Source organism: Drosophila yakuba, chromosome 2L (assembly GCF_016746365.2).
Source record: "Drosophila yakuba strain Tai18E2 chromosome 2L, Prin_Dyak_Tai18E2_2.1, whole genome shotgun sequence".
NCBI classification, from domain to species: domain Eukaryota; kingdom Metazoa; phylum Arthropoda; class Insecta; order Diptera; family Drosophilidae; genus Drosophila; species Drosophila yakuba.
Window position 1 is genome coordinate 7,762,054 of NC_052527.2, and position 25,824 is coordinate 7,787,877.

The 25,824-nt window shown below is 43.9% G+C and overlaps 3 protein-coding genes and 1 long non-coding RNA gene across 7 annotated transcripts in view; 3 read left to right on the forward strand and 1 right to left on the reverse strand.

Annotated features, from left to right (window-relative positions):
• The first annotated feature begins 331 nt into the window (after positions 1-331).
• On the forward strand, positions 332-2,113 carry LOC6527260 (lysosomal thioesterase PPT2 homolog). Its single transcript, XM_002088318.3, has 5 exons — positions 332-546; positions 662-803; positions 866-973; positions 1,189-1,462; positions 1,523-2,113. Exons 1-5 carry the CDS (start codon positions 403-405, stop codon positions 1,719-1,721), a joined length of 867 nt encoding a protein of 288 aa, XP_002088354.3. The 5' UTR covers positions 332-402; the 3' UTR covers positions 1,722-2,113.
• A 93-nt stretch (positions 2,114-2,206) lies between these two features.
• On the forward strand, positions 2,207-4,390 carry LOC6527261 (double-strand break repair protein MRE11). Of its 2 annotated transcripts, none has more exons than XM_015198165.3 (4): positions 2,207-2,513; positions 2,572-3,807; positions 3,866-4,166; positions 4,249-4,390. In XM_015198165.3, the coding sequence occupies exons 1-4, from the start codon at positions 2,221-2,223 to the stop codon at positions 4,336-4,338; spliced, it is 1,920 nt and encodes a 639-aa protein (XP_015053651.1). In that variant the 5' UTR covers positions 2,207-2,220; the 3' UTR covers positions 4,339-4,390. The 2 variants fall into 2 exon arrangements, with proteins under 2 accessions (XP_015053651.1, XP_002088355.2); XM_002088319.4 differs by having other exon boundaries at positions 2,208-2,513; positions 3,866-4,178.
• Positions 4,376-6,144, reverse strand: LOC6527262. The gene is made up of 2 exons (XM_002088320.3): positions 4,830-6,144; positions 4,376-4,766 (listed from the first exon to the last, which is right to left on the reverse strand). Exons 1-2 carry the CDS (start codon positions 5,543-5,545, stop codon positions 4,631-4,633), a joined length of 852 nt encoding a protein of 283 aa, XP_002088356.1. The 5' UTR covers positions 5,546-6,144; the 3' UTR covers positions 4,376-4,630.
• Positions 6,145-25,055: 18,911 nt separating this feature from the next.
• LOC120320668 overlaps positions 25,056-25,824 on the forward strand; it is a 30,078-nt gene continuing 29,309 nt past the window's right edge. For 2 of the 3 annotated variants that reach the window (XR_005560189.1, XR_005560187.1), the window contains exon 1: positions 25,058-25,368. This is a non-coding gene — a long non-coding RNA (uncharacterized LOC120320668). Of the gene's footprint in view, positions 25,369-25,824 lie in introns of all 3 variants that reach the window. The other variant, XR_005560188.2, reaches the window with a different exon arrangement.

Genomic DNA, 25,824 nt, shown 5'->3' on the forward strand with positions numbered 1-25,824 from the left:
TAAAAGTACACAATACTCTTTTGTGTTTTTATAATACGCTAAATTATATTATATTATATTATATAAAAATGTATCTGCATTCAACCATTCAGTTTATAGAAGCTATTTACCCACCTTTCCTTGCAAAACCCCGTCGCGTTTTTTATCAGCTATTAGATTCATTAAAATCTTGTTCTTATCGTTTAATTAAATGTTTTTTTAAATGTACATTACGGCCTCGAACAATTTAAATCCATTTTTAAACTCCGCGCCGCTCATAATTGCGCTCGAACAAATTGCCATTCGCATGTCGGATTTTAAACCCGCATTTTCGGAATAATGCAGGTAGCAAGAAGAAGAGCAGCTAATAAAGATACGAATACATCAACAACAACAGTCGAAAATCCATTGTTCCCCCACAAAATGAGGCTTCATTTGCAAGTCCTGGTGGCTCTGATAACCTGCTCGGCCGTTCCCGGCACACTGGCCTACAAGCCGGTGGTTATCCTACACGGAATTCTCTCCGGAGCGGAATCGATGGCTTCTCTGGTTCGGGAAATCGAAGAGGTTTGTTATTGGATTCCCCTTGTTATTGTTTACCAGCTGAAAATCCGCAGTGACAAGGTCGAATTCGACGCAAACAACGCAGTTGAACTGATAGACGCTTCTCTTCTGCTTGCAGTTCCATCCTGGCACCATCGTCTACAACTGCGACAAGTTCAGTGGATGGTACAGCTTGGAGAACGCCTGGCGACAGGTCGATCAGGTCAGGGATTACCTCAACGAGGTGGGCAAACTGCATCCGGAGGGCATCATAGTGCTGGGTATGCCTATTAATCTCTATAAGGTGGTTTGCTTTTAGTTACCCATGCCATTACTCTTTCAGGATACTCGCAAGGAGGCCTTTTGGCCCGGGCGGCCATCCAAAGTCTGCCCGAGCACAATGTGAAGACCTTTATATCGCTATCCTCACCACAGGCGGGACAGTACGGCAGTAAGTGATCAATCCAAAGTCCAATCCAATGAGTAATTTCTAATGTAATGCACACAGGTTTAAATTTCTACGGGTAAAACCTATCTGTATTTTACAAGCAATAAGTTCGAGCTGTATATTATGTAACCTTTTTCGAAAACTTTGCAAAGGCATTTTATCGATGTTGACCTTTTTGGTTATATATTTTAAATCTAGTTCCTTCGCTATACTTTCAGCCAGCTTCCTGCATCTGATATTTCCCGATTTGGCGGCCAAGACGGCCTTCGAGTTGTTCTACTCGCGCGTGGGACAACACACCTCGGTTGGTGGCTACTGGAACGATCCGCAGAGGCAGGATCTCTACATGAAGTACAGCGAATTCCTGCCATTGATCAATAACGAGAAGAAGTCCTCCAACTCCACATCCTTCAAGATGGGAATGGTGCGGCTGGACAAGTTGGTGATGATCGGCGGACCCAACGACGATGTGATTACTCCGTGGGAATCGAGGTAGGGCGTAGTTGGTGGTATCATTTGAAACATCGAATCATGCCTTTTATATTTCTTCAGCCACTTTAGTTACTTCGATGAGAATATGGATGTGATTCCTTTTATCAAGCGAACGATTTTCACCAGCGATTCCATTGGCATCAGGACGCTTCAGGAGGCTGGCAAGCTCATCATTGTGGTCAAACCCCATGTCCACCATCTAGCCTGGCACACGCGAAGGGATGTCATCCACGAAGTGATAATGCCCTATCTGGACTGAACAAATAACCAAAGCTACTGAACTAAACTAAGCGATCAAACGGCTGTGATCGGATAGACGGACAAGGGCTCACTCTCATCAATAAGCATTAATGTGAAGTTGCTACAAAAATGATCTTTTATTGGTAATTACTTAGCTCTATATTCTTAAAACCGCCTGCGTATTGCAGGAGAGATTTTTACAAACTTATATACTACTTATCAATAAGTAAATAAATTTACAGTGATATTACAGGGAATTTTTAATTTCCCTGTTTATCGCTGAAACGTTATACAAATTTAAAGATATATTATTCGATATTCAATAAGCTGCCGTGTAATTTGTATTTATATTTAAATAATTGGTGTAATACATTTCTATACTCTCGCAATAATAACGTATTATGAAAGAAACATTGATAGTTATCAATATTAATATTTAAAAATCCCGCACACTTCAGCAATAGCAAGAAAACGGTAACCCTATTACTCATCGCGCAATCGATTAAATATCGATATCGATGACATTCCGCGGTTCCTGTGATGGCGAAATAGGGCGCAAAATCTTATTTGCGAAACTTTCAACAATGGATGGCACCACGACAGCAGAGCAGGATGCGGACAACGTGATCCGAATCCTGGTGGCCACCGACAACCACCTGGGCTATGGCGAAAAGGACGCGGTGCGCGGCGAGGACAGTTTCACGGCCTTCGAGGAGATCCTGGAACTGGCGGTGTCCGAGGATGTGGACATGATTCTGCTGGGAGGCGACCTCTTCCACGACGCGGTGCCCAGCCAGAATACGCTGCACAAGTAGGAATTTCATTGCATTCACTCTATTCACTCTATTTTCATTTTGATTGCCCACCAGATGCATCGAGCTCCTGCGGCGCTACACCTTCGGTGATCGTCCTGTTTCCCTGGAGATTCTCAGCGACCAGGGGCAGTGCTTCCACAATGCCGTTAACCAGTCGGTGAACTACGAGGATCCCAATCTGAACATTGCCATTCCGGTGTTCTCAATTCACGGCAATCACGACGATCCCAGTGGCTTTGGTCGTTTGAGCTCCCTGGATTTGCTAAGCACCTCGGGTCTGGTTAACTATTTCGGTCGGTGGACGGATCTTACCCAGGTGGAGATCAGCCCCGTGCTGATGCGCAAGGGAGTGAGCCAATTGGCACTGTACGGACTTAGCCACATCCACGACGGCCGGCTGGCAAGGCTTATCAAGGATTTTAAGGTGAAGTTTAACTGCCCCGAGACTGTTGCTAATGACGCAGACGGTAATGAGTCCAAAGAGGAGGAGGATTGGTTCCATCTGCTAGTGGTACATCAGAACCGCGCCGATCGCGGACCAAAGAACTACCTACCTGAGGACCTGTTGCCATCGTTTTTGCATCTGGTGATCTGGGGTCACGAGCACGATTGCCGTATCGAGCCAGAGGAGAATGCCAAGAAGCGCTTCTATGTCTCTCAGCCGGGCTCCTCGGTGCCCACATCCCTGTCCGAGGGCGAGGCCAAGAAAAAGCACGTAGGTCTGCTCGAGATCTATAAGGGAAAATTCAAGCTTAAGCCGCTGCCGCTAGAGACGGTGCGGCCCTTCGTCTTTGAATCCGTCGTATTGAACGACCATGCCGAGGAATTGGGACTTGCCGAAGGTGATGCCTCTACCAAGGTTTTTAAATACGCCAAGGAACGCGTGGAGGCAATGATCGAACGGGCGGCAGCCCAACACACCGGTCATCCTAAGCAACCAACGCTACCGCTCATTCGGTTGCGCCTTCTCTACACAGATGAGTCCTGCATGTTCAACGCGATTCGGTTTGGGGAGACGTTTAGCACTCGGGTGGCCAACGTTCAGGATGTGGTGCAGTTCAGCAAGGTGGTTAAGCGTACCAAAACGGAGGCTGTCAATCTGGACAAAGAGGCATTGCGACGCGCTCTTGAAGCGGATAATGCCACTCGCGTGGAGGAGTTAGTGGATCGATATTTCGAAGAGGCCAAGTCGAATAAACCACTAAAGTTATTCCACTCCAAGGCTCTTGCAGAGATGACCTATCGACTGTTGGAGCAAAGGGATGCTGATGCAGCAGAAAATATTGTCAAGTGAGTCGCAATCCATTAGCAAATATCTATAGGCATCCTAACCAATTTCAATCTGCAGGTTCTATAAGGAAAAGGCAGTTGATCACCTATTGGAAGCAATGCCCAACGACGAGAACATCGAAGACGAGCTTTTGAGTTTTAGGGCGCGCCACAAGCACGGCGATCTACTGAAAATGCTCGATGCACAGGGATCGAAAGTAAAGAAAGAAGAACATTCCATATCTGAATTGGTGGGTAGCGCAGCGAACGTTCCCATTGTACCCGCGACTGGACGAGGAGCTGCAAGGGGTCGTGGAACAGCTCGAACTCGTGCCGCCTCCACAGCTGCCACACGTGGCAAAGCCCAGCTAAATGTGACGGTCAGTAGTACGGTATGAAATGTTAGCCTTAAAAGAAACCTGAACATCTTATTGTATTTGCTTCTTTTTGTATCCTATATAGCGAACATCCGGCAGGCAACAAACTCTTCTAAGTAGCGTGATGGGCTCTCGAAATACTGCCAGCTATGTTATATCGGATGATTCCGATTGATCTAAGTTCCGAAAACTCAAAGTTTAATAAACATGAGTTTTTATTTTTGTAATCTCTAGGTGTACAATTCAATATCGTTTATTATTTGGGCTTCATTCTCAGGGTTCGCGCAACTGCATAATATATTAGCCTACAACTTAGAAGCTACATTAAGGTGAACGGCTGCTGTCGGACTCCAATTGGTCCGACTGGATGTGGATCGTTTCTTTGGTAGTCTAGCTGCATCAAGACTCCGGCGCCGAAAAACGGCGGAGATTTCTCCAGACACCACTATCGCCACTGCGCACACGCGTTACTGCTGGTGGTATTCGTAGTAGTAGCGATACGGATCCACCGAAGAGCTGCCGCCGGCGGCGGTCACGCCCACGCCACCGGCGCCAGCCGCACCACTCGTCTTGGACACCGGCCGGATCACGTATGTGTTGCGTCTGCAGGGAAGCACATGAAAGTAAAGTAAATGTTTTACGAACTCTAATTGTATGAAGACTTACCTGTTATGTTCACCGGCATGCACCTGGAAGCTGGTCTCCTCGCTGTGGTCGTGCGAGAAGAGTTTCTTGAGCGCAATGATCCCGGCAATGGTCAATGCCACCTTGCTGATGACGAGTGCCTTGCCGGCGATCGCGGCCAGAGCCTTCAGGCCCAATGGACCAGCGATGCCCATGGCGGTGAGGAGGGCGGCCACCACGTACTTGATGTGACCGCCCTCCTTGTGCTTCTTTTTCTTGTGGCCGTGCTCGCCACGACCCACACTCTCCTCTCCGCCGCCTCCGTCCATGTCGATTTTGAGCGTGTGCGTCCGCATCAGCTTGTCCGCCTTGGAGAGAAGGGCTCGATCGATGGGCGCCAGGTTGCCAAATTGCCGGGCATCCGTCAGGGAGCCCAATATGCTCTCCGTTTCGGTCTGGTTTTGCTTCTCCAGCACCAGACCATCCACAATCTTGATGGAGTCCTGGTCCAGGGCTCGACTGAGAGCATGGAGCGCTTTCTGTTTCAGGCAGCCAATGAAGTCGTTCTTGTCTTGGCAATCGTCGTAAACCCGCCGCACGAGTGCCATCTCGGGACCCAAGCCCCAGGCTGATCCCCAGTCACCGAGACTGGAGAAAGGTGCTGATTCCACCGCATTGTGTCGCCTTCTCCTTGGAGTCACTGCCGTCGAAACGGAGGCTACCAACGCCAGGAGCAGCAGCCACTCGAGACGCTGCATTGTGGAGTCCTTGCTAACAGATGCGGCTATCCAAAGTTCTGATCTTGAGCGGTGATCTTCGTTGGCCAATATCCGCGTCCACTCGCCGACAATCTGAAGATGCTACTGCAGCGAAATCGCTGGGCGGGCAGAGCTTTTATAAATTGCGATCGGAGATTGCGGCGCACTCAGACGGAAAGAACTGGCGTGTTCGATGGGTTGCAGACGGATGGGATCTCGGTTGGACCTGGAGCAGCAGCTACTGCACTACTGGAGGGCAATTAGCACTGGCCATATTTTGTTATGCGTTCGACCGACTCTCCTTATCGCAGTCGTCTGTGGGCGCTGACATGTTTTCGTTACCCAACCACGGATGGATGCCTGTGCATCGTGTTCAGCTCCCGCGATCGCCGTGAAGCTGTGGAGCTATGGAGATGTGGAACTGCGGAGCTATCCTCCACAAAGTAGCACTTTTCGATTTCTATACGCATGCATGTACATATGAATGAATACGGCTGTCAATGCATAAGATAGATATATATAGATAGATATACGGCTAAAGATGTGGATTTCACTCAATTACAAATCGTATTTATATTTTATCATTTAATTTATATATATTATATTTATATTTAAACATATCAATTATGTTTTAGTTATCTTTAACGGCGAAAAACATGTATGTTTTATAAAGTTTTACTTAGATAGCAGCTAGATAGCAACTATAGAATATTCCACAAAATAATGTAACCTTTTTAAAATAAATGATTTCTTAATTTAAGGAAAAAAGGTAAAAAAAAGTTGAACCACAAATAGCATTTGTTATAAAAACTATTACAATTTGTACTGCTACCATGGGCAATTAGTTCTATAGTTACTAGTTCCTAGTTCTATTACTCAAGTGACCACTGTAGGAGCTCCCCAAAGGCGATCACTGGAGCAGTAGAACACCGGAACTGCCCAGACATTCCGAATAAAACACACATAAATCAGTGCCTAGAAATGAGAGTATCAGTGCCAAGAATAAATATGGTTAGTAGGATCTAAAAACGCAGTAGATGCCAGCTGTTGGCCGATCCACACACTATAGCTTAGTAATAACTTATAATATTTAACGATGCGTGCAGCGGAGTGATTAAGCCGCCTTCGGCTACTGCCCCTTGGCTTGGGATCTTGGACTGGGATCTCCGCTGGAATCTTGGCCGGCACAGGGTGTATGGTTGTATTTGTAGTCCGCAAATTGGTTATCATAAATTGCAACTGCTGCTTTTGGGCGGAGCAGGGGAATCCCCGTGGATGCCGTGCAGTGATCGCTGCACATTTGGCTCACTGGCCCACTCACTCACTGGGTGAAATTGAGTTGGCTGCGGCCAAGAAATTTTCTTTTCTGCGCACCAACTGTGAAAATCAACAGCTCCCATCCTCCAGCGCGTGTTTTCCAGCCTTGGGAAGATCACAGCCCACCTGGCCAACTGGTGACAGTTAATCGCAGTGAAAAGTGACGGAGACACTTTCGCCCGTTTATCTTTTTCACCCGGATAGCGCTAATTTCTCTAATTAGGCAATTGGCGTTACAAATGTGCAAATTTAACACAGTTCTTCCGATAAAACTCTTAGCTTTTACTATGAAAATCAATGGTTTTTTTTAATGCGATTTATTATTAGCTTCTACACATATTGGCACATTTTATTTTATTTTAAATGAAAAACCTTCTTTCTAGTTTTTCAGGTTTTCATGTTTCAGAAGCTTGTGATTAACATAGGCATTTATTTAGTAAAATAACTATAGAGTACATATGATTCCAAGAGAATTATCTAGATTTTAAAAAATACATACTAAGAGTACTTCCTTATTAAAAGAGCTTTTAACTTTATTATCTGTTTTAAAAAAAGAGATATACAGAGAGTATAGTTTATTACACTGTTTGAACCATTAACAATGCTATTAAAGTGGATGTGTTATTATCCCTACTGTTTGGGCAACTGTTATTAACAAAACTACTGGCTCACAATGTAAACATATAGAAATCACCTATATACACACATGTCTATATAGCCACAGATGCACATATGAGTGCCACGCACACGAATCCTCTGCTCAAGAGGGCGTAAATAATTTAATACATCAAGAAAATTGGAAACGAAAGTTTCTTTGTTTTGGTTTTGGCGTGGCCGCAGCTAACTTTTAGTTTCGATGCTCGTAGATAGCTGGGAATCCTCCCGGAAAGGACGACTGGGCGGATGGACAATTGTGCGATTTATTTGCACATTTCGGCAGACCATTTGGGATTCCTGGGGCGGTTGGGAGCTCTTATCGTCAATAATCATCATATGCTCAAATTTTTGGCCGCCTAATTGGAAAATTGTTGTTGTTCTTGCGATACGCCTGAGCGATTGGGTGATTGGGTGATTGGATGGCCAGGATCCGGATGGATATGGCTGGATAAATGGATGATTGGTTTGGCTGCCGAGTGCCGTTTGATTGATGGCCTCCACATTGTTTTGCGGCCTTGTTGTGATAATATTTGCTCAGCGCCACTTTGATTGGCATTTTGGCCAAGTGCCTTGCGGTTGGCTTGCATCAATGGGGCAAGTTCAAAAGTTAATATTACTATAAGATCATACTGTATCAGTCCTAACGATTTCTGATTAAATCATAAAACAGATTGTAAACCATTTTATTGGTTAAATAAAATGAAATTCATAATTTCTGTTATGGAAACCATTTTATTATGTTCAATGGTGGACCGATTTTTGTAATTTTTTCACATAGCGCTACTGCGCAAAATCAGAAAAGCCCGTCGAGGGTGGAATATGAGTTCATATCTCGTCATATTTCATAACACCCACTTCCTGCACTTGCGTTCTGTGGTTGCGACTCCTTTGTGGGCGTGGACGTGGACGTGGGCGTGTGGGTAGCGATTGCTACCCAGTCCAAAATGGCGACGGACCTTGGGGATTAGTTTCCCCGGACAGGAGGATGCACTACCGGTTCTTTGAAGTTTCCGTTGAATTGGCAAATGACAGGTGGTGGAATGGAAGGGGGAGGGGGGGATAACTCCTCTTGAGTGTGCACCACGTTGGAAAATGCTCTCATATCAAAAGAAGTCGAAACCACAAAGAAAATCTCAGCGGCAAATTTTCAGCTACATCAAATCATCGAGTCCCGTATCCGTACTCGCATCCGTATCCGCATCCGTAGTCGTGTGCCCGTATCTCAGTCCTGTTTGCACCTGCACCCCTCCCCCCGCTGTAGTCCCCAGTGGCCCTGCTTAGACAAAGAATTTCCCCCATTTTCCAACTTTACATCGCCTTTCTCTGGCGACTGCGGTTCGTTCGCCTGCTGCCAACTTTCAACTACTTGCAAAGTTTTCACATTTTAAATTTGTTGGCTTGTTGCTTGTGCTCCGATTTTTCTGCTGCCATTTTCCTTTTCCTCCAAAAGTTTCTTTGTTTTTCTTGCTGCTGTTCTTGAGTGCTGGTCGCCATTTAACAGTGGAGTTTAGGTGTAAGCGTACTTCAAAAATATTCCAATAAAATATTAGCTGAAATTCAGACCATCTCTGTGTACCCATATTAGTAAAGTATTATGAATAATAATAACTTACGCTCGCATGAATAGTAATTAATATAAATAATACATAACGAACTCATCTTCCTTCTTTTGTTTACTCCTATAAGTATTTCATTTCCCCATAAATAGTTAAGAATAAAGACCAGTAACAAACTGTATTTATACTTTAGAAAAATGGAGTGCACGTGTGTGTATTCAAGTTACCTTTAGTTACAAACCTTTTGTACATATTTGAGTGAAGAGACAGATTTGTGGAAATCTTTCTATTTCGTTGCCCCCATGAATATAAAAGAGCCTTGTACCTTTGCCCTGGACAAAACTCAAATATGCCAGGATATGGGCTGGCTACTACGGATCCTGCTCCTCCTTCGCAGTTCGCCACATGCTGCGGTCTTGGCCAAATTTGCTTGCACTACATATTTTGAAGTTTACCTTCAGGATACTTTCTACACTACATACTCGTACATATATATATATATATATCTAATAAGCTCGGGAAATCCCCATCCTTGGTGCGATTCGGCGTCGATGGTTCCTTTGTCTCCCTCGTCTCGTTATCGATTGCGCAGCGAGTTGAGCTGGAAAAATGTTTTCGCTTTATCTGCGAGGTGGGCGTGGCAGTGGGAGGAGGTGGCAGAGTTGGTGGAGAAAAATAAATTGTTGCAAACACAAACAGAAATATAATTTTGTTGCCTCGCATCCCATCGCATCGCATCGCATCGCCTCGCATGGCATGGCATCTACATGGGCCACATATTTATGGCATGCCAGCACGTACGCGATATATTGCAACCCAATCGCTAGACGAGAAGCGGCGGAGGGCTCTCTTATTTATTTGGTAAACTTCGTTTATATCGCACACAAAACCGAACCCAAAAGAACTGGGAACTGGGGGAATCCCCCATCCAGCGCGCAGGGAAAGCGAAACAGAAAGCGAAACACCAACCAACGACGCCATGTTGAATGCGACGCAGTGGGCGGTGGGTGGTGGGTTGTGGTTGGGGATGGGTGGTACTGTGGGTGGTCGTCACCATCATAAAAGCCTTGGCTGGGGCCCAGGATTCGTGTACCCACTGTTTGTTATGCTTGTCAAGCATTTTGCGCGGGACCGTCTAACGATATTTCGATTTTGATATCCTTGGGTGTTATCGTTAAATGTCTGTCTGGGTGATAGAAGGGGGGTGGGGAGGGGGGTGGTGGTGCTTGGGGGTGGCAGGCGCACCCACAATGTATACAATGTGCCATGTTGATTATGGTCTCATTTTTGGTATTTACTTTTCATCGGCATTATTTCGCACTCGAAGAAAAAGTTGCAGTCTTCTTGTAAGACAACATCTTAAGTACCAACATTTGCCAAAAAAGTATTAGGAATCTTAAAGGTTCTTGACCCTTGAAAGACATAGATCATAACCAATCCTTTTGCAGGCCTATAAAATCTTATAAAATCTGAAGAGATCTTCCAAGCAAATTATGATAAGTAGCTTAATTATTTGTTCTCCTCCTTTGTGCAATTTTAATGATCCTGCCAGAGGAACGGGAGACTCATGACACCTCACCCCAAACTTTAAATAATCGATGCATCCTGACCATGGTCATGTGCGAGACTCCTAAATTAGCACTCAAATGTGTCAAGAAGCCAGCATCATTATTCCACGAACCTAAGACCCTCGTCCACGTCTCCGATTCGCTCCAATTTATGCCTGTATGTACGGACTTTTTGACATGGGTCGGGTTGGTCGTGGCATCTGTATATGCCATCATATGTCATAATTATAGCTGCTCCAGTTCGGTATCCTTGGATGCCCTGGATGCCTTGGTTGCCCTGGAACCTGCTCCAGTTCCTGCCCAGATACCATATACCAGATATTGATAATTGGCCCAGAAGTATGACCAACTGCGCCTGCGGCTGGCCAAGTCTAGACGAAAAGTGTCGGTTTTGAATATTTTGACAGTTGGCACTTGATGGGTCCAATTGGACATAGATTAAATAAATTTGAACAGCTCAAGGGCAACACGAGTTTTTTATGATCGAACAAACCTTGTGAACTTTTTGTTAAGAATATATAATAATATATAAAAACTTCCTGAACACGAAAGTAATCTTGGATTGCTATACAATTGTATTCATTGGAGTTATACTTTCTTTGGTTTAAAAATCCTCTGTTGCGATGTCCTTATGAACAAAAACCTATGCGATGCAATCCTCTAAAGATTAGCAACCTTAAATGGAGGCACCTAAACTTATGTGGGGCAGAGAACTGCTCCAAGTTGGGGAAGTTGCAGGGATGTTGGTAGACCCATTAAGCGGCAGTCGACCGATAAACTCCATGTGGAGCACGCGATGCTCTGTCCGGTTGTGATTTATGTGGCTTTTAGGATATTTTATTAAAATGCATATTCGTTGCTCGGATGTCACCGACGGTCGCCGTTCAGTGTTTATGATTTTCATAAGCTCGCCGTCCATTGGCCAGTGGCTACTGGAGCATCCATTGCTGCAGGCAATGGTTCCTGTTCGGCGGCCAGGTTGTACGTCATAAATTGTCACCGTCGCCTGAGACCCATGCCCGTACCCATACCCATACCCATACCCATACTCGTTCCCATTCCCATACCCAATCCCATACCCAGTCGCAGTGTCAGGTGAAGATACAGTATCTGATCGCTGCGACCGTTGCGGGTCATAAACAAGCGGGCCGGCGACCAGGTCCTCGGATCTGGTCCGGTTCCCTCCTGGCCACCATTGCTGCGCTGGCCGGGCTTCCTCTTCCTTTTGGCTTTAATTAAAGCAGCTTGCCCCGTCTCGTCTTCATTGTTGTATCTTCTGCCTGGCAGAAGTTGTATCTTTTCGGCTGCGGCGTATTGGGGGAAAAAAGGCGAAAGAAGCGAAACAGTCATCAGCGTTGGCTGGGGCTTAGAGCGGATTCGTTTATCAGTTTATTTAAATTTTCGCTCGCATGTATCGTGCATTTGGCATTTGGGGTGGGAGTGGGGGTGGGAGTGGGTGGCTCGTATTTATGCCCATAATCAGGGCGCATGGAATCCCGTTAAGTCGCGTCATAAGGCGGTTCGCCATTTTCGCTTATCGTCATCTCAGGCCCAGTCTTGGTTACAGTCAGATTCGGTTACATGGCATCTACAGCGCCGCCCCCAAACGACTGAGCCGAGTTTTATTGTTGCCTCTGAGAAATTGGATTCGTATCTGTGGCACACATCCACATTTATTCAGATACACATAAGCCCACGCCCACACGTACAGTTTATGGCAACTCATATCTGAAAGATATAAAAGTGAGGACTCCCAATGCAAGGCAGCATCGTTCGCTATACAAAATAGCAGATGGAGACACGGAAAGAAATGATTCAGCAAAATATGGGAATGATATATGAGGTTAAAACAGCATGGTTACTAGCGCCAAATATCTTATAGATCCTGAAGATACACTTGTTTTTATAAGATACTTATGTAAGGCAACGTATATTATAGTTATTAGACAAATATTGATGAATTTGTAGATTTTGGGGCTCTTTATGTTTAAATTTATTTTAATTATTAAGGAAATATCTAAGTTACTTGTTTATTTTGTTCATAAAACAAGCAGATAAAGGATAAAGACGGGCAAACACAATCATCACGAGAAAAGCCCAAATACGCCAGCCATTTTGTAGGGAAATCCTTCCCAGCGGCAAGAATGTCGAAGAAAAATGATAATAAAATAACGCAAATATGGCAGAGGGAAATGCTCGTTATGCGAGGATTTTCTTCTCTTCCCCTCGAATTTTCCCCTTCCCTTCCCTTTCCACCATTTGATTTTTATTTCATGTGTTTGCCACATAAGCGGCTTAAGTGGCAGCAGACTGGGGGATAGATAGGACTCCAGCCCAGGATATGTACATATATGGATTTACATAAAAATACACTCGTGTGTGTGTGCGTGTGTGTGTGTATGTGCGTGCGTGTGTGTGTGGGTACATGCTTGGTATGCCATATCAAAGGCAAAAGGATCAGGCATAATGCCGACGTCGCCGCATGTGCCATAATTTGCAGAAAAGTGCCAGAACAGCCACCCAACCACACGGCTCCAATCCAATTCCAATCCCATTCCCATTTCCAGTGCCACCCAACCGCTGGTTGGCATTAAAATGCCTTTCGAACAAGGATAACATTTTCGCCTTCTTACAGGACGAGTGGCATAGCGTATGTATGTATATGTATATGGCACATGGGGCGAAATGGGTGCATGCCATAAAAACAATAGCGCACATAAATTTTGCACAAATATATAAAGTATGCAAAAAGGCATAAAAACGAATAAAAACCAACGTATGTGTTGGGTTTTCCGGCAAATGAGCTGCGGGTGGAGAAGAGCCAGACCTCCAAAACGGAAAACACACTCGCACACAAACTCTCGTTCACGAAAATCGTAAAACATAAGTAAGGATACGAAATATTTGCGATTTCGTTTGGTTTATTTTTCTCATTTTCCTGTTTCGAGTTCCTTCCAATTCGCACTGATTTCGCAGGAATTTTAACGAGGTCCGATATGGATAACTTCTTGTTGGGGCGAAATGGTAATTGGGATATATTGTACTTTTAGGATATTCAGACCAAAAAACGTGTTTAAAAACTGATTATATTATTTAAGATTTATGATGATAGCCAATTTTGAAACATGACTAATTTTATAAGTTTAAATAGATACACCAGCTTGCTTCTCGCCTAATTACACATTTAATCTTTGCTGATTTTCCATATGTTTCTATGTAGTAAGCTATTGATTCGCTGCTTATCAAAGCCCTTAGAACTCATCATAATTGCGTAATGACATCAGCATCCAGGATATTCAGGCATCCAGGACATTTTCAAATCGGGCATATCAATCTACTGCATTAGTCGAGGCAATCGGAACAAATGCGATTGCCGGAGGGCATTCACGCATCTCCATCTTTCACGGGGTCACAGATGTTGGCATTTGCCGGAGTCATCGGCGTCACCCGTAATTGGACATCGACAGCGGTTCAAGTGCCGCCGTACCTCCTCCTAAATTCACCCCTCACCTCACGTAATTGTGATTTTCCGTGTTTTCCATTTGATTTTTACTTGTTTTTCTTTCGCTTTCCTCCCCCATCGGCCCGAATTCGCCCAAGTGCATGAATTTGTCGTTTTCAGAAATTTATGCTTTTTAGTTTATTGCTGGTTCGAGGTGGTGGAGCTATGGATGGTATGTAGGGTGTGTTGGCATAGTTTTATGAGTGGACCTGGTGTGCTGGGCATCAGAAAGAGCGTCCCTGGCTGGGACCAGTCCATGTGTAATTGGGAATTTATTAGTCGCTAGAGACTCATTTACATTTCTTTCCGTGCAGAAGGAGTGGGCGCCTGGAAAGGACAATGAGTGGGTGTGCAGTGTGCGGACTTTGTCCATCGAAGAGCAGCTGTAATTATTAGGCATTCTTTTATTTATGGCAAACAAAGTTTTGATTTATCCCAGACAGGCCGGATTCTCAAGACGAATGCTTGCAAACTTGGCTAATAAATATCCGCAATTGTCTATCGTGCTTTCTTATAGCACTGATTTATTTGATAACTGCCAGTCATAAAGCATGGAGCTCACACCTAACCTCTTCCTAACAATAAACGAATAATGCTACCTAAACAGAATCTGTAAGATTAAAATGAATATGAACATGATTTAATAGTATTTGTTCCATTCATTTCAGTAGTTAACTTGTATTTAAAATCGCTTGGTCTGAATGCAAGCTTAACTTGTCTGTCATATGTTAAATTTAAGCCTCGAATTCGTGGACTCCTGAAGGTCCTTGTTAATGGACGCCGTGCTCGCCGGGTCACGCATAATCTTATTAAGCACCGGACACCAACCTCATTCCCATTTCGGTTGAAAGGCGGTGAAGAAATTTCAACAACGTCACCAATTTCCGGCAATTATTTTGAATGTCGGTTGATTTAATTTATTCGTTGCTCAAAATTAAAACCAAACCAAAACAAAGAAATCCCCTTGTCCAAGTCGAGCGACATTGTAAACAGGCCACATCCCTCATTCCATCCCACAATGTCCCCATTCCGCCGAAGGTCCTGCTCATGTTCGATCCCCATCCCCACCTTCATCGCCCGCTGGGTTTGTTGGCGCGATTTTTCATCCCAGGCGCAATTGGTTTTCAATTCAGGACCATGTAATCCCCCAGCTCCATGGGATATTTCTGGGGATTTATGTTGTTTTTTTTTTTCGCCGCTAGACGAGGCTTCTGGAGTGGAGTGGGTTTCTGGATGGGATCCGTGCATATTATTAGCCAGCGCCGCGTGACTGTGAGTTCAACTTTTAATCGAATGCACATAATTGCCAAAATAAATCAATCAATTCGGCTCGCTTGCCTCCTAATGAAAACTGACAGTAGCCAAGTCATTCCCACTTTCGAACTCCGTTTAAGTCCAGTTCTTATGGGCAGCATGTGGGCCATTTGCATAAATTTAATTTAAACAATTTGTTAGCCTAAGTCCTATTTTAATGCCTGTCCTAGAAATTACCACCCCATATCTTATATTTCGTACAGCTAATATCTTATATGTATATGCTCGTATTTCTTCGGAAAATGACAAAGTTAATCCGGGAACAGGGCAACCTTAAACGACTTGGTTTACGTGTCATTTGACGAGACAAGAAGGGCCGCCGCCCAATGCCGCGTCTTAGGTGAACCCAAACATCCGTGTTCCATCCGATAGTGATCTCCGCCTGACCTGGCAGTCAGTCCTCCTCCTCCAGTCACGTGCCACCGGAGTCGCGTCTCCGTCTCGTTTTGTAATCCGCGAGATATGGCCTCGTCGACACGCTCCCACCGACTTGCTCGGCACCCATTATGAAAATGACAAATGGAGCGCAAGTGTCCGCCTCTGCAGGGTAAATAGAACGGGGTAGACCCGGTGACGGATCCGGAACGCGTGAGGGATTACGTGTCAAAGGATTAGAGACAACACGAACTCCGGTGTTCCCACCTCGGAGCTTAATGCCGATAGCAATTGATTTACCATCTCTGGGAATTCGAAAGATGACTATCGTAATTAAATCGGTTCAGGAAAGGGTTTCGGGTAACTTAATATACTACGATTTGATCTTGGAATATAACCCGCTTTAGTTTTTAAGGTGAGATTTTAGTTTTCCACGGTTTGAAAACCATAACTTAAATAAGTACTTTCTATATTTCTATTAACAATTTTTGTAAATGTATCAAATTCCTAACAAATCGTCAAAAAACTAACGAACTAAAACAATTTCAAGTTTTAGAGGAGCCAACACCCCGCTGTGTAAAAACGCTGGCAAACAAATTTGTGTTAAAATTTCAACCATAATTTGCTGACACCGAAAAGCACAAGAAGGACTCCGGATTCCATGGAGTGCCAGGACTGAGTTGCCGGAACTGACGAGGACGTTATTAGCCGCAGGGGGAGTTGAAGATGAAGTCGGCAAAAGGCCCGATACCTTTACCTTAGGGGGTTGGTTTGATTTTTTTTCTAAAGCACTGCGGCCGTCCACAATTGAATTTTGAAATACAAAAAAAAAAAAAAAAATAAAAAAACAGCAAAACGCATTTTTAAAAATGACAAACAAACGCAGCGAAAAGTGAAAGGGAAATAAACACAAACAACGGAGGCAAAGGAAAACAAAGTAACCTGAGACCGATTCCGAGTTCAAACGACTCGATGATGACGATGATGATGAGGCTACGAATGGTGGGGTGGATCTGGGTTTTGGAATCTAGAATCTGGAATCCGGTAAAGAATGGGACGACCCGCAAGGGGGTGTGAAAACGAAATAAGTATAAACAAATAGAAGCGCGCAGTAGGCAGCTCAATTTGAACAAAGTCAAATGGACTGGCAGACAAGGGTTCTGGTTTTTTTTTTTTACCCCGGAATGACACAACGCCGCATTTTGGCAATTATAGATGCGAAACTTATATAACTTATGCATGCATTTTGCAAGCCATTGAACAAACAAACGATTTTCAATCAGTTTTACAAGGGTAATTGTACTACTTCCCTGCAGGATCTCTGGATTGAATGAGTTATTTTAAAGCACATAAAGTTAGAAGAAACTGATATTGTAAGCAAACTTATATACAACTATTTTTTGTAATAAGTGCTATAGGTTTTTTCTTAATTTTCTGTGACAGTCCCCAGTTTTGTTATTGTTCGGGCTTCACTTTCGCCACTCATGGAACTTAAATAAAACTTAAATAAAGCTTAAATAAAGTGTTGCAAATTCGAGTCGGCATCCGGAGGCGGAACCGCAGATATCCGGTGCCAGCAAGCGATTTTCCATTGCGACGGCAGGCGGTCTCATTAAGGCGCCAAAGTGTTGGCCAATTGCAAGGGGGCGGGGGGCGGCGTATGAGGGGGCGTGTCCTGGGCCGCGGGCATATATCACGTCGTTTAATAACTAATAAACGCCATCGCTCAAGTGGCAGCTGTCAGCTTGTCAGCGGCGTGCGAGGAGCGTGAAATTGTCGCAAGAGGACAGGACTCACTGGACTAAGGGTCACAGGAAATCAGGCAGGACGAGGACGAAAACAAGGACAGCACAGCGGTCGTTGCAAGTAAAAAACACCCCAGAGGAATCCATCAGTTTTCGTGATTTCCGTATATTAAGTCATCATTTTCGGTCCCAGTTCAGCAGCTCCCTTGGGGAAAGTCCGGTACATTCGGGGAAAAACTTAAAATTGAAGCTGGGACCATCATACCATCATAATGGTGGATGAATCTCGTGTCCGCGCTGTCTGATTACAAGAAAAGTTAAGTGCTGCAACTCGAAACGAGGAAAATGGGGGGAAATTGCTTTCTTGTCCATGTTTCATTAGTGGTTAATGTCGTACAAAATGGTGAAGATAGCTGGGGACTTTTGGGAAAGGGAGCTATATTTAATAGTTCTAAGAGACATTTCCTATAACTGGATACTATTTTCTGAAATTCAAAAGTATACTTCGGCTTGAGTTGCATACATCTGTTGTGAAAGTGCAACTCTAGTTGGTGACTATTTCATTGTTACCTAAAAGTATGTTACAACTGTGGCTTACGATATCTTTATTGCTTAACTGAAAGTATAAGAAAACAGGTGTTTAAATGCAATATATTCGTTTTGAATATTTAATCAGTAAAGGGTAGAGGAAGCCATCTTTCGATGCCTGACAGCTCGACATCCATTACGATGAGCTACAACAAATGCACTCATTTGCTTGCAGGTGTCTAAGCCCACCACCACCACCCACTTTTGCTTCTAGGACCTTATGGCTCTGGGGGAGCACTCTAATGCGTCAAAATCCTTCAACTTTTCGCAGCCTTTGAGCTCAGTGCGGTGGGCGAAGGGGCGTGGCTGGTGCTGAAGAGCCCTTGAGCGCTCCTCTGAAAACAAAAACAAAAGCAGAAGCTCTACAATGAGGGCACACAAAAAATCGCAGAGAGAGAGAAAGACTGGCAAAAGTATTTGAATTGACAAGTGCCATCAAAATAGAAGCGGAATTAAATTTATCATGCCAAGTGGTGGCTTTGCGCGGTGGGTGGTGCAAGGTGAGGCGGAAAAGCGGGAAAGCGGGAAAGCCATGGCACTATGAAGAGCTATGTCAGGGGATGAAAGTATTCATTAGGCGACTGGGGCAGCGTCATCGATCAACTCGAGCGGAAGACAGTTCCGCCGGAAGGAAGGAAGGAAGGCGAACTTTTAAATATTGAATAATATGTTTTTCTTTCTTTCCCTCAAACCCCATCCAGCCCCCGGCCACGCCCCCTTTTGACTTGGCTCGTTTTGGTTTCCAAAAACTTGGCATAATGATGGGGCGCATGATGAGCGAAATCTTGACAGCTCTGCACAGTGGTATAACAGCAAATATAAAGTCAAATAAACATGAATGAAAAGCTTAGGTAAATAAGTTAAAGTTTTGTAGAATCTGTAGGCATTGCAAATAGTATAATAAATACCACACAATTTAGAAAATTTTATGTCATATAAATCAGAAAATCATCCTTACATTTTTTGTTTTATATTTCTCAAGGAGTCCGCTTGTTTTTCAGAGAAAAGAATCACTGTTGGAGAGCCTGCTAAATCGATCAGCATTCAGATGATGATGACGACAGTGACGAAACACTTTCGGATTGTTGGGCAAACAAGGCGTTCCAAACTCCAAAAGTGGAGAAAGCTAAACGACATGTATATCCCCACCATATAAGCATGGCAACGGGAACAGGATAAATGCGAAATGGGATGGAAATCTGTGATATTTGAAACGCTGCCACTTGTATGCATTTGCAACGCTGCCGGGCGTTTATATTACGGCATATTTTGAATGGGCTTTTTAATTTGTATTTAATTTCATAATTAGAGCTGAGCTGCGACACGTTCCGCTTTTACTCGAATTACGAAGTAAGCCACGTGACTCCATCTCTCTATCCAGACACCCGACCTGCTCTCCAGTGAATCGTGTTAAATGTAATCCGCTTAGCGTTCATAATTTTGCCTAGTATGTGCCTCAGGACCTCTGGTTCGTATGAGAGAATTCCAGGACCAAACATTTTTCCCAGGCGCCTTCAAATGTGTCAGAAGTTGAGGGAAGGCGGGGGGTTTTTGGGTGCAATCCTGTCTGAAATATGGCCTCGCGTTGGGCCTTTCAATGTAAACATCGCTGGAGAAGTGGACAAATCGTTCAACTAAAAACGACAGCAATCAAACAAAATTGAATATCAGCGGAAACGGAAATGGAAGCGCCAAAAGTCGACAGCAGCAACTGGCGGAAAAAACTGCTGGAAAAAAAGCGGATGTCAGGCTGACATTTTGGGACATTTGGGGGCTGGAATCTGGGCAGTACGGATTGCAGGGGCTCACGGCAATTGTTACGTGTCAATAACTGCAATAAAAAATCCAACTGCAACAGCATCCCAGCCCGTTCCGTAGAACTGGCCGACTGCGCCTCAATAACTCTGCAACTCAAATCAAAATCAACGTTGCATTTCAATTGCGAAATTGCCAACTGCCAAACGTTCACATCCGCTCATCAATCGCCCCGGGAAAAATCGGGCTCCATCGGCAGGGATTCGCTTCACCTTTGTCCCTGCCTCGAATTTGCGAGCTGGAGAATATTAAAATAAATGTCCATCAGTTAGTTATTCCAGCGAGTTATTTGTTTCGTTCGAGATTAAATTAAACTGGGCCGTGAATGGCCTGCTAGCTGGATGGGAAAAGTGAGAAGAATAAGCGGAATCTATTTCGATGGGAGGCCATCATTTTTCATAGCAAGCTTTCGAGCTTGAACAGAAAATAATACGTACTAGAAATATCAAATGTTCATTTATTTAATTTAATTTGACAAAGTTCATAGCAGGAACAGCCGTCTATTTTGATTATTAAAAAGGAACTTCTAAGTTGGGCAATTGCGCTGCTAAATTTATGCCTATACCTAAAATCATGTTGATATCACTCGATCGAAATTGGGTTCTCAATTAAAAAGAGGGTAATTTTCTCTCCTTTTTGTGCATATTTAACGCACTATCAATGAAACCATGTCTAATGCCATATGTTCGCTATCGGATGTGCTGATCGCACCAGTTAACTGCCCTTTATGGGTATACAATGTTTTATAATCTGAAGGAACGCATCTGCAGTGATCTATTGAGATGTCACCGTGTTGAATGACAAAGGAAATTGCGAATGTATTACGGATGTAAGATCCATTCAACATTTTTGCATTTCGCCGGGGTGATTTTGATGGGCTCGTGTTGCAGTAGTTATTAACACGCTTTTAACGATTTGTCAAAAAAGTGCCTCGTATGACATGTGTGCAAACAAGACCAGAAATGGGTGAAAAGTATGACAGTTCGGGGGTTGCAGATAGTCCTCGAAAGGGGTGTCCTTGCCAGGATGCCAGATCCACCCTGGCGATGGTGACTAGCGAGGCGGGATTAATGAACATGTTGTTGTTTACTTTTAATTCGAGAAAAAACTTAAATTTAAACTCGATGAAAGCAGATGGATTTTATTAGGGATTTTTAAAGGTTTCTGTTGGCCAAGCTGCCTTCATTTCCAATCGATTCGACTCCGTTCCAAGTATTTATGCATATCACTAAGAGTTTAATTAAAAACACATCAAACTGCAGTCTCACAGGAATCAATCACAATTACCAATCGCCGTCGAGGGTCGCGCTGAAAAATTGGCAAAATGTGAAAAATGCACAAGGATAAAATGGAATCAAAGGAATGCTGCACTGGCCAAAGGGATGTGTGCAGGAAATGAGCCCAAAAGGATTCGACGAGGATGTTTCCATAATAAAAGCGGACTAATTAAAAATTCCACCGATGCATTGGGACACGCTATTAATTCGAACATTGAACTTAAGTTGCAATTGCATTGGTTAGTTAGTTATAATAAATAAACTTGAATTTCTTAATACTATTCAATATACGTAATTTGTTTGCACCTTTAAAAAATTTAAAATTCTTCAGTTCGTGTCAGTGGGAGAAATTGCTTCCACTTGGCTGACCTCATTAAGTGGCAACAAAACAAAAGGCAACCAAACCACAACATTTCAAATCAAATATAAAAGTCAAAAATCCATCGAAGCCGAAACGAGGGCGTTGAGGGAACTTGGCCGCCAGGACCTGCATGCAAATGTTTCCAGGGAGATCCTTTGGGGGAATGGGAATGGACTAACCGCAGTCGAGGCACCAAGACGCCGGCAATGAATGAGAATTTGCTTTGCGGAAAAACTTAAACACCGGAAACAATTAATTCCACTTGAATTAACATATGCACAGATTGCCCTCCCAGTGGGCGGAGGGGAAGGGGGAGGGTGAAAGTGGCCAAGGGAGGGAGGGGCATTCTAATCGAGGACCTTCGAAAGTGTTGACTGCCCGTGGGGTTGATTGATCGCCCCTCGGTCCACGGATGAGCACTACCCGGGAAAACTTTCGCCATAAGCGCTCCTGGAGCCATTCGTGTTTATGAGCCAAAACTTTTGATGGACTCGCGGATGGAAAGGGCTGCACTGCAAAACACGAGAAAATATGTTACGCAATTACTATGCATTTCACTCAAATATTATATTTATAAACAAACTTTAAACTAAAAACTACGAATAATAAATAGTATGAGCAGAACAACAAAAGATTGTAGAGATTCAGCAGAAAATCGTAGTCTGTAAAACCCTATTAAAAATATTTAAAAAAATTCACCAGTTAGTTTTTACAGTGTAGCATCATTTAGAGGGTTTGAAGGGAAATAGTTTGGCATACCGCATTGCGAGCAAACTGTTCCAGAAATGAGTTAAAAAGTTAATTGCCAGCGGACAGGTAATTTCTGGCACACTTCAAGTGCAAATGCCATTAAGTAATATGCAAACAAGGGTGGCTCCACCCCCGAAACCACAGAATTCCATCCCCTTTCCCCGGCTCGCTGGCCAAGTCAATCAAGGAGCAGGAGCTGACAGGCTCGACTGCCGCGACACGAAAGCCATAAAGTCACGAAATGCCTCCAACTTCAGCGGCGATCCTGGAAACCGGGAAACGGGATGGGGCCTCGTCCTTTCGTCCTTTGCGTTCCGTTGCGTGTGGCTTAAGGTAAGTTTTTACTGGTGTGTTCCCGGGCAAATGGGAGGTATCACTTAAAACTAAAAACTCTGCTGTCGCAACTGCCCAAAATCAACTTATCAACTAAGATAAATAACATACATATGTATATTACTACGTGTCACTAAAATAAGAAAACTATTAACGAAGATCTCTTTCATTTTTAGGTTACTAATGTACAACATAATATTGAAATAGTTTCAACTCAACATTTTTCTTCTCAGTGCTTCAGTTTTGAGCAAGGACTTGGAAAGGTGAATGAGGGGAGAACGCTGATTGGAGGCGGGGTGAGGTGACCACACAGCGCGTGCTCACGTTTAGGCGTAACAAATTACTATTAAACTGCAACGGAACCTGCCCCTCTGCCTTCCTGCCCCCCCTGCCCCCTGATCTACTGATTATTATTTAATGATGAGCCCGGACAGATTGTCCCAATAAACAAAGTCTGGATCTCGAGGGCTCGGTCATAGTCGAGTTGCCCGTGTAATTATACGTCATACGATATACTCACATTTATCCAGTTGCCTTGGGACGTGAGCTGGAACTTGGAGCAGTTCACCCACTTTCTGGCTGCCATTGCCCAAATGCAAAAGTCCACTTTGCCAGAGCGTGTTCCATATCTGCGATCCAATTTGAATTGGCGAGATTCGGATAAGAAACAGGATATTCGCAGTGCTGAAAAACAGGTTGGTTGGTTTTATCAATAAAAGGTTGGTTTGATTTACTTAAAATAAAATAAACATTATTTTGTTGGTTGGTTTTATTTACTTCAAATAAAATTAACATTCTTATGTTGGTTGGTTTTATTTACTTCAAATAAAATAAACATTATTCTCATGTGATTTTAATTTTTTATACATTTATTTAGATTTTTACCACTTATGATGGATTGCTATGAAATTCAGCTCATTGTTTTCGTTATCTGAAGACACCTAGCAATATTCCTTAATGAAAAAAATATATAATTCTCACAAATAATTATATAAATGAGTCTGCTTGTTTGTTTCTGTGTGTGTGTCTGCACTCCGCCTGGTGACTAATATCATCGAAGGAATGCAATTATTCAAGTGCTGCCAGCCAATTGTGGAAAATGCCAAAAACAGCCAAACGAATTTTCCGCACCGTCAGCAGGCAGGGCAGGGCAATTTTTTAATTTCTTAATTTTTGCGAGCTCATGGAAGAATTAGCCACGTTGCCACTTGGCCACGTAGCAGCCAAGATGTCGCTACTCCATGCTCGGTGGTCCAACCCCCGGCGAAGGGCGGTAATATCTATCTATCTCTCCACTCGGCGGACAATGGACAGGGTCGGAGTCCAAACTGGAGACGCTGCTGAGCTGTGGCCTTTGTCTTAGCCACCCTTTCCAAGGATTCGAGGGTATATTCCTGCATAGAAGTTGCTGGCTACACACAGATATTTTTCAATAGCTAATCAACTTTTTACCTAAGTTTTTCTACCTTATTATACAACAATTGTCATACAAGTAGATGTACTTGTGATAGGTATCCTGTATTCGTATCAGTGGCGTTGCTATTTTCTTTACTTTTTCCTTCTGCCTTTTCCTGCTGGCAAAAGTTTATTCATTTAGAAAATTTGCTCATTTTCACTGTTCGAGGGGGCGAGTTATTGTTGCTGCCAGGGATCTCGATCCAAAGTCCAGTATCCAGTATTCAGTATCCCAGTAGCTGGCATCCAAGGGGGTTAATGTGGTACGTGAGCACGGTTTTCATATAAATTGCGGCCAATAACATTTTTCAGTTGGCAGGACAGGAAAAACGCGAACAAAGCAGAAGACCAGAGCGGGACGGCAGTTGGGCAAAAGAAAAAAAAGAAAAGATGAACAAAAGCTGCTGATGATGGCTTCTTTTTGGTTGGCCTGTTCCCGGGCCCGAAATCCGGCTCATTAAGCCCCCGTCGATGGTCAGCGCGGGTGTTGGCCTTGCGGTGGCAGTGGGTGTGGGTATTCCGGACACTTGGTCCCCTGGTTTTCCTGCCTTCCTTCTTTTTCGGCCATTAGCCGGCCAGGGAGATGAGAATGGAGCGATGGACGGGCAAATTATTCCCCAAATACCCCGAGGTAATTATAAATGTCATTCCACGCTCGGCTTAGGCCAAGGACAAGGATGGCCGATAGCGGGCAGGATTGGCAAAGACATGGACGGGGATGGAGATGCCATCCATCGGATCAGGTCCCGTCAGTCGGACGCCGTGTTTTGTCTATCATAATGAGTGGCAGGCGGACATTTGGACATAATTGTTCAATTATTTTGTTACTTATTGCCTGCCAGCCACACCACCCACCACCCTCTGACCCTCAAAAGGACACCCAAAGTTGCCCGAAATCACAGAATAAATTTGCAGGCAGCGGAAAAATACGTAGCGAATATAGGAACTTTCTGGAACAAAAATAGTTGGCAATCGGATATTTGTCAATTAGAAATTTCCCATGAAGTATAACTGTGTTATGCACACATACATATATGCAAGAGTGCCACGCCCCCGCCGCCCAGTGCCGCACCACATGACAGCAAGTCAACAGGAGGACACCCACGAATGGAACACGCGACTGCCGAATGTCAAATTCAATTACAAAGCCAACTCCACGGGGAATTAGGACTTGGGCGTTGTGGATGTAGGGGGCGTGGCACAACCCCAGGTGAGCTACGCTATTCAATTATAAATTTTCAATAAAAATGTGTGCCACTTTGACGAGTGCTACATTGTTTTTGACATTTGTTGAAACGCGGGAGAGTGCATCTATACTTTCCCTTTACAATTTGGCACATTAGTGAATGCTGGCACTCCATGTGGTATTTAAAAGATGGCTTTCCACTTGCCACAAAGAAGGGGCAAGTACGTGTTTTAGCCCAGGGCAAAAGGAGTTTCGTCCTGCAAGTGACACACGTTAATTTTTGTTCACTTGCTAACCTTCCAAATTGATTAATGCAAATTAGTTTGCCTGAGTCTTTGATTCGATTAATGCCCATACCAAATATATATATTGCTGCATTCGATGGCGAATTTATAATTTATGCAGTAACATTAATGTTTAATTTAATAGACTTCATTTTTATTGTATAGAAAGAGAATTATATATATTATAAGATTGTAA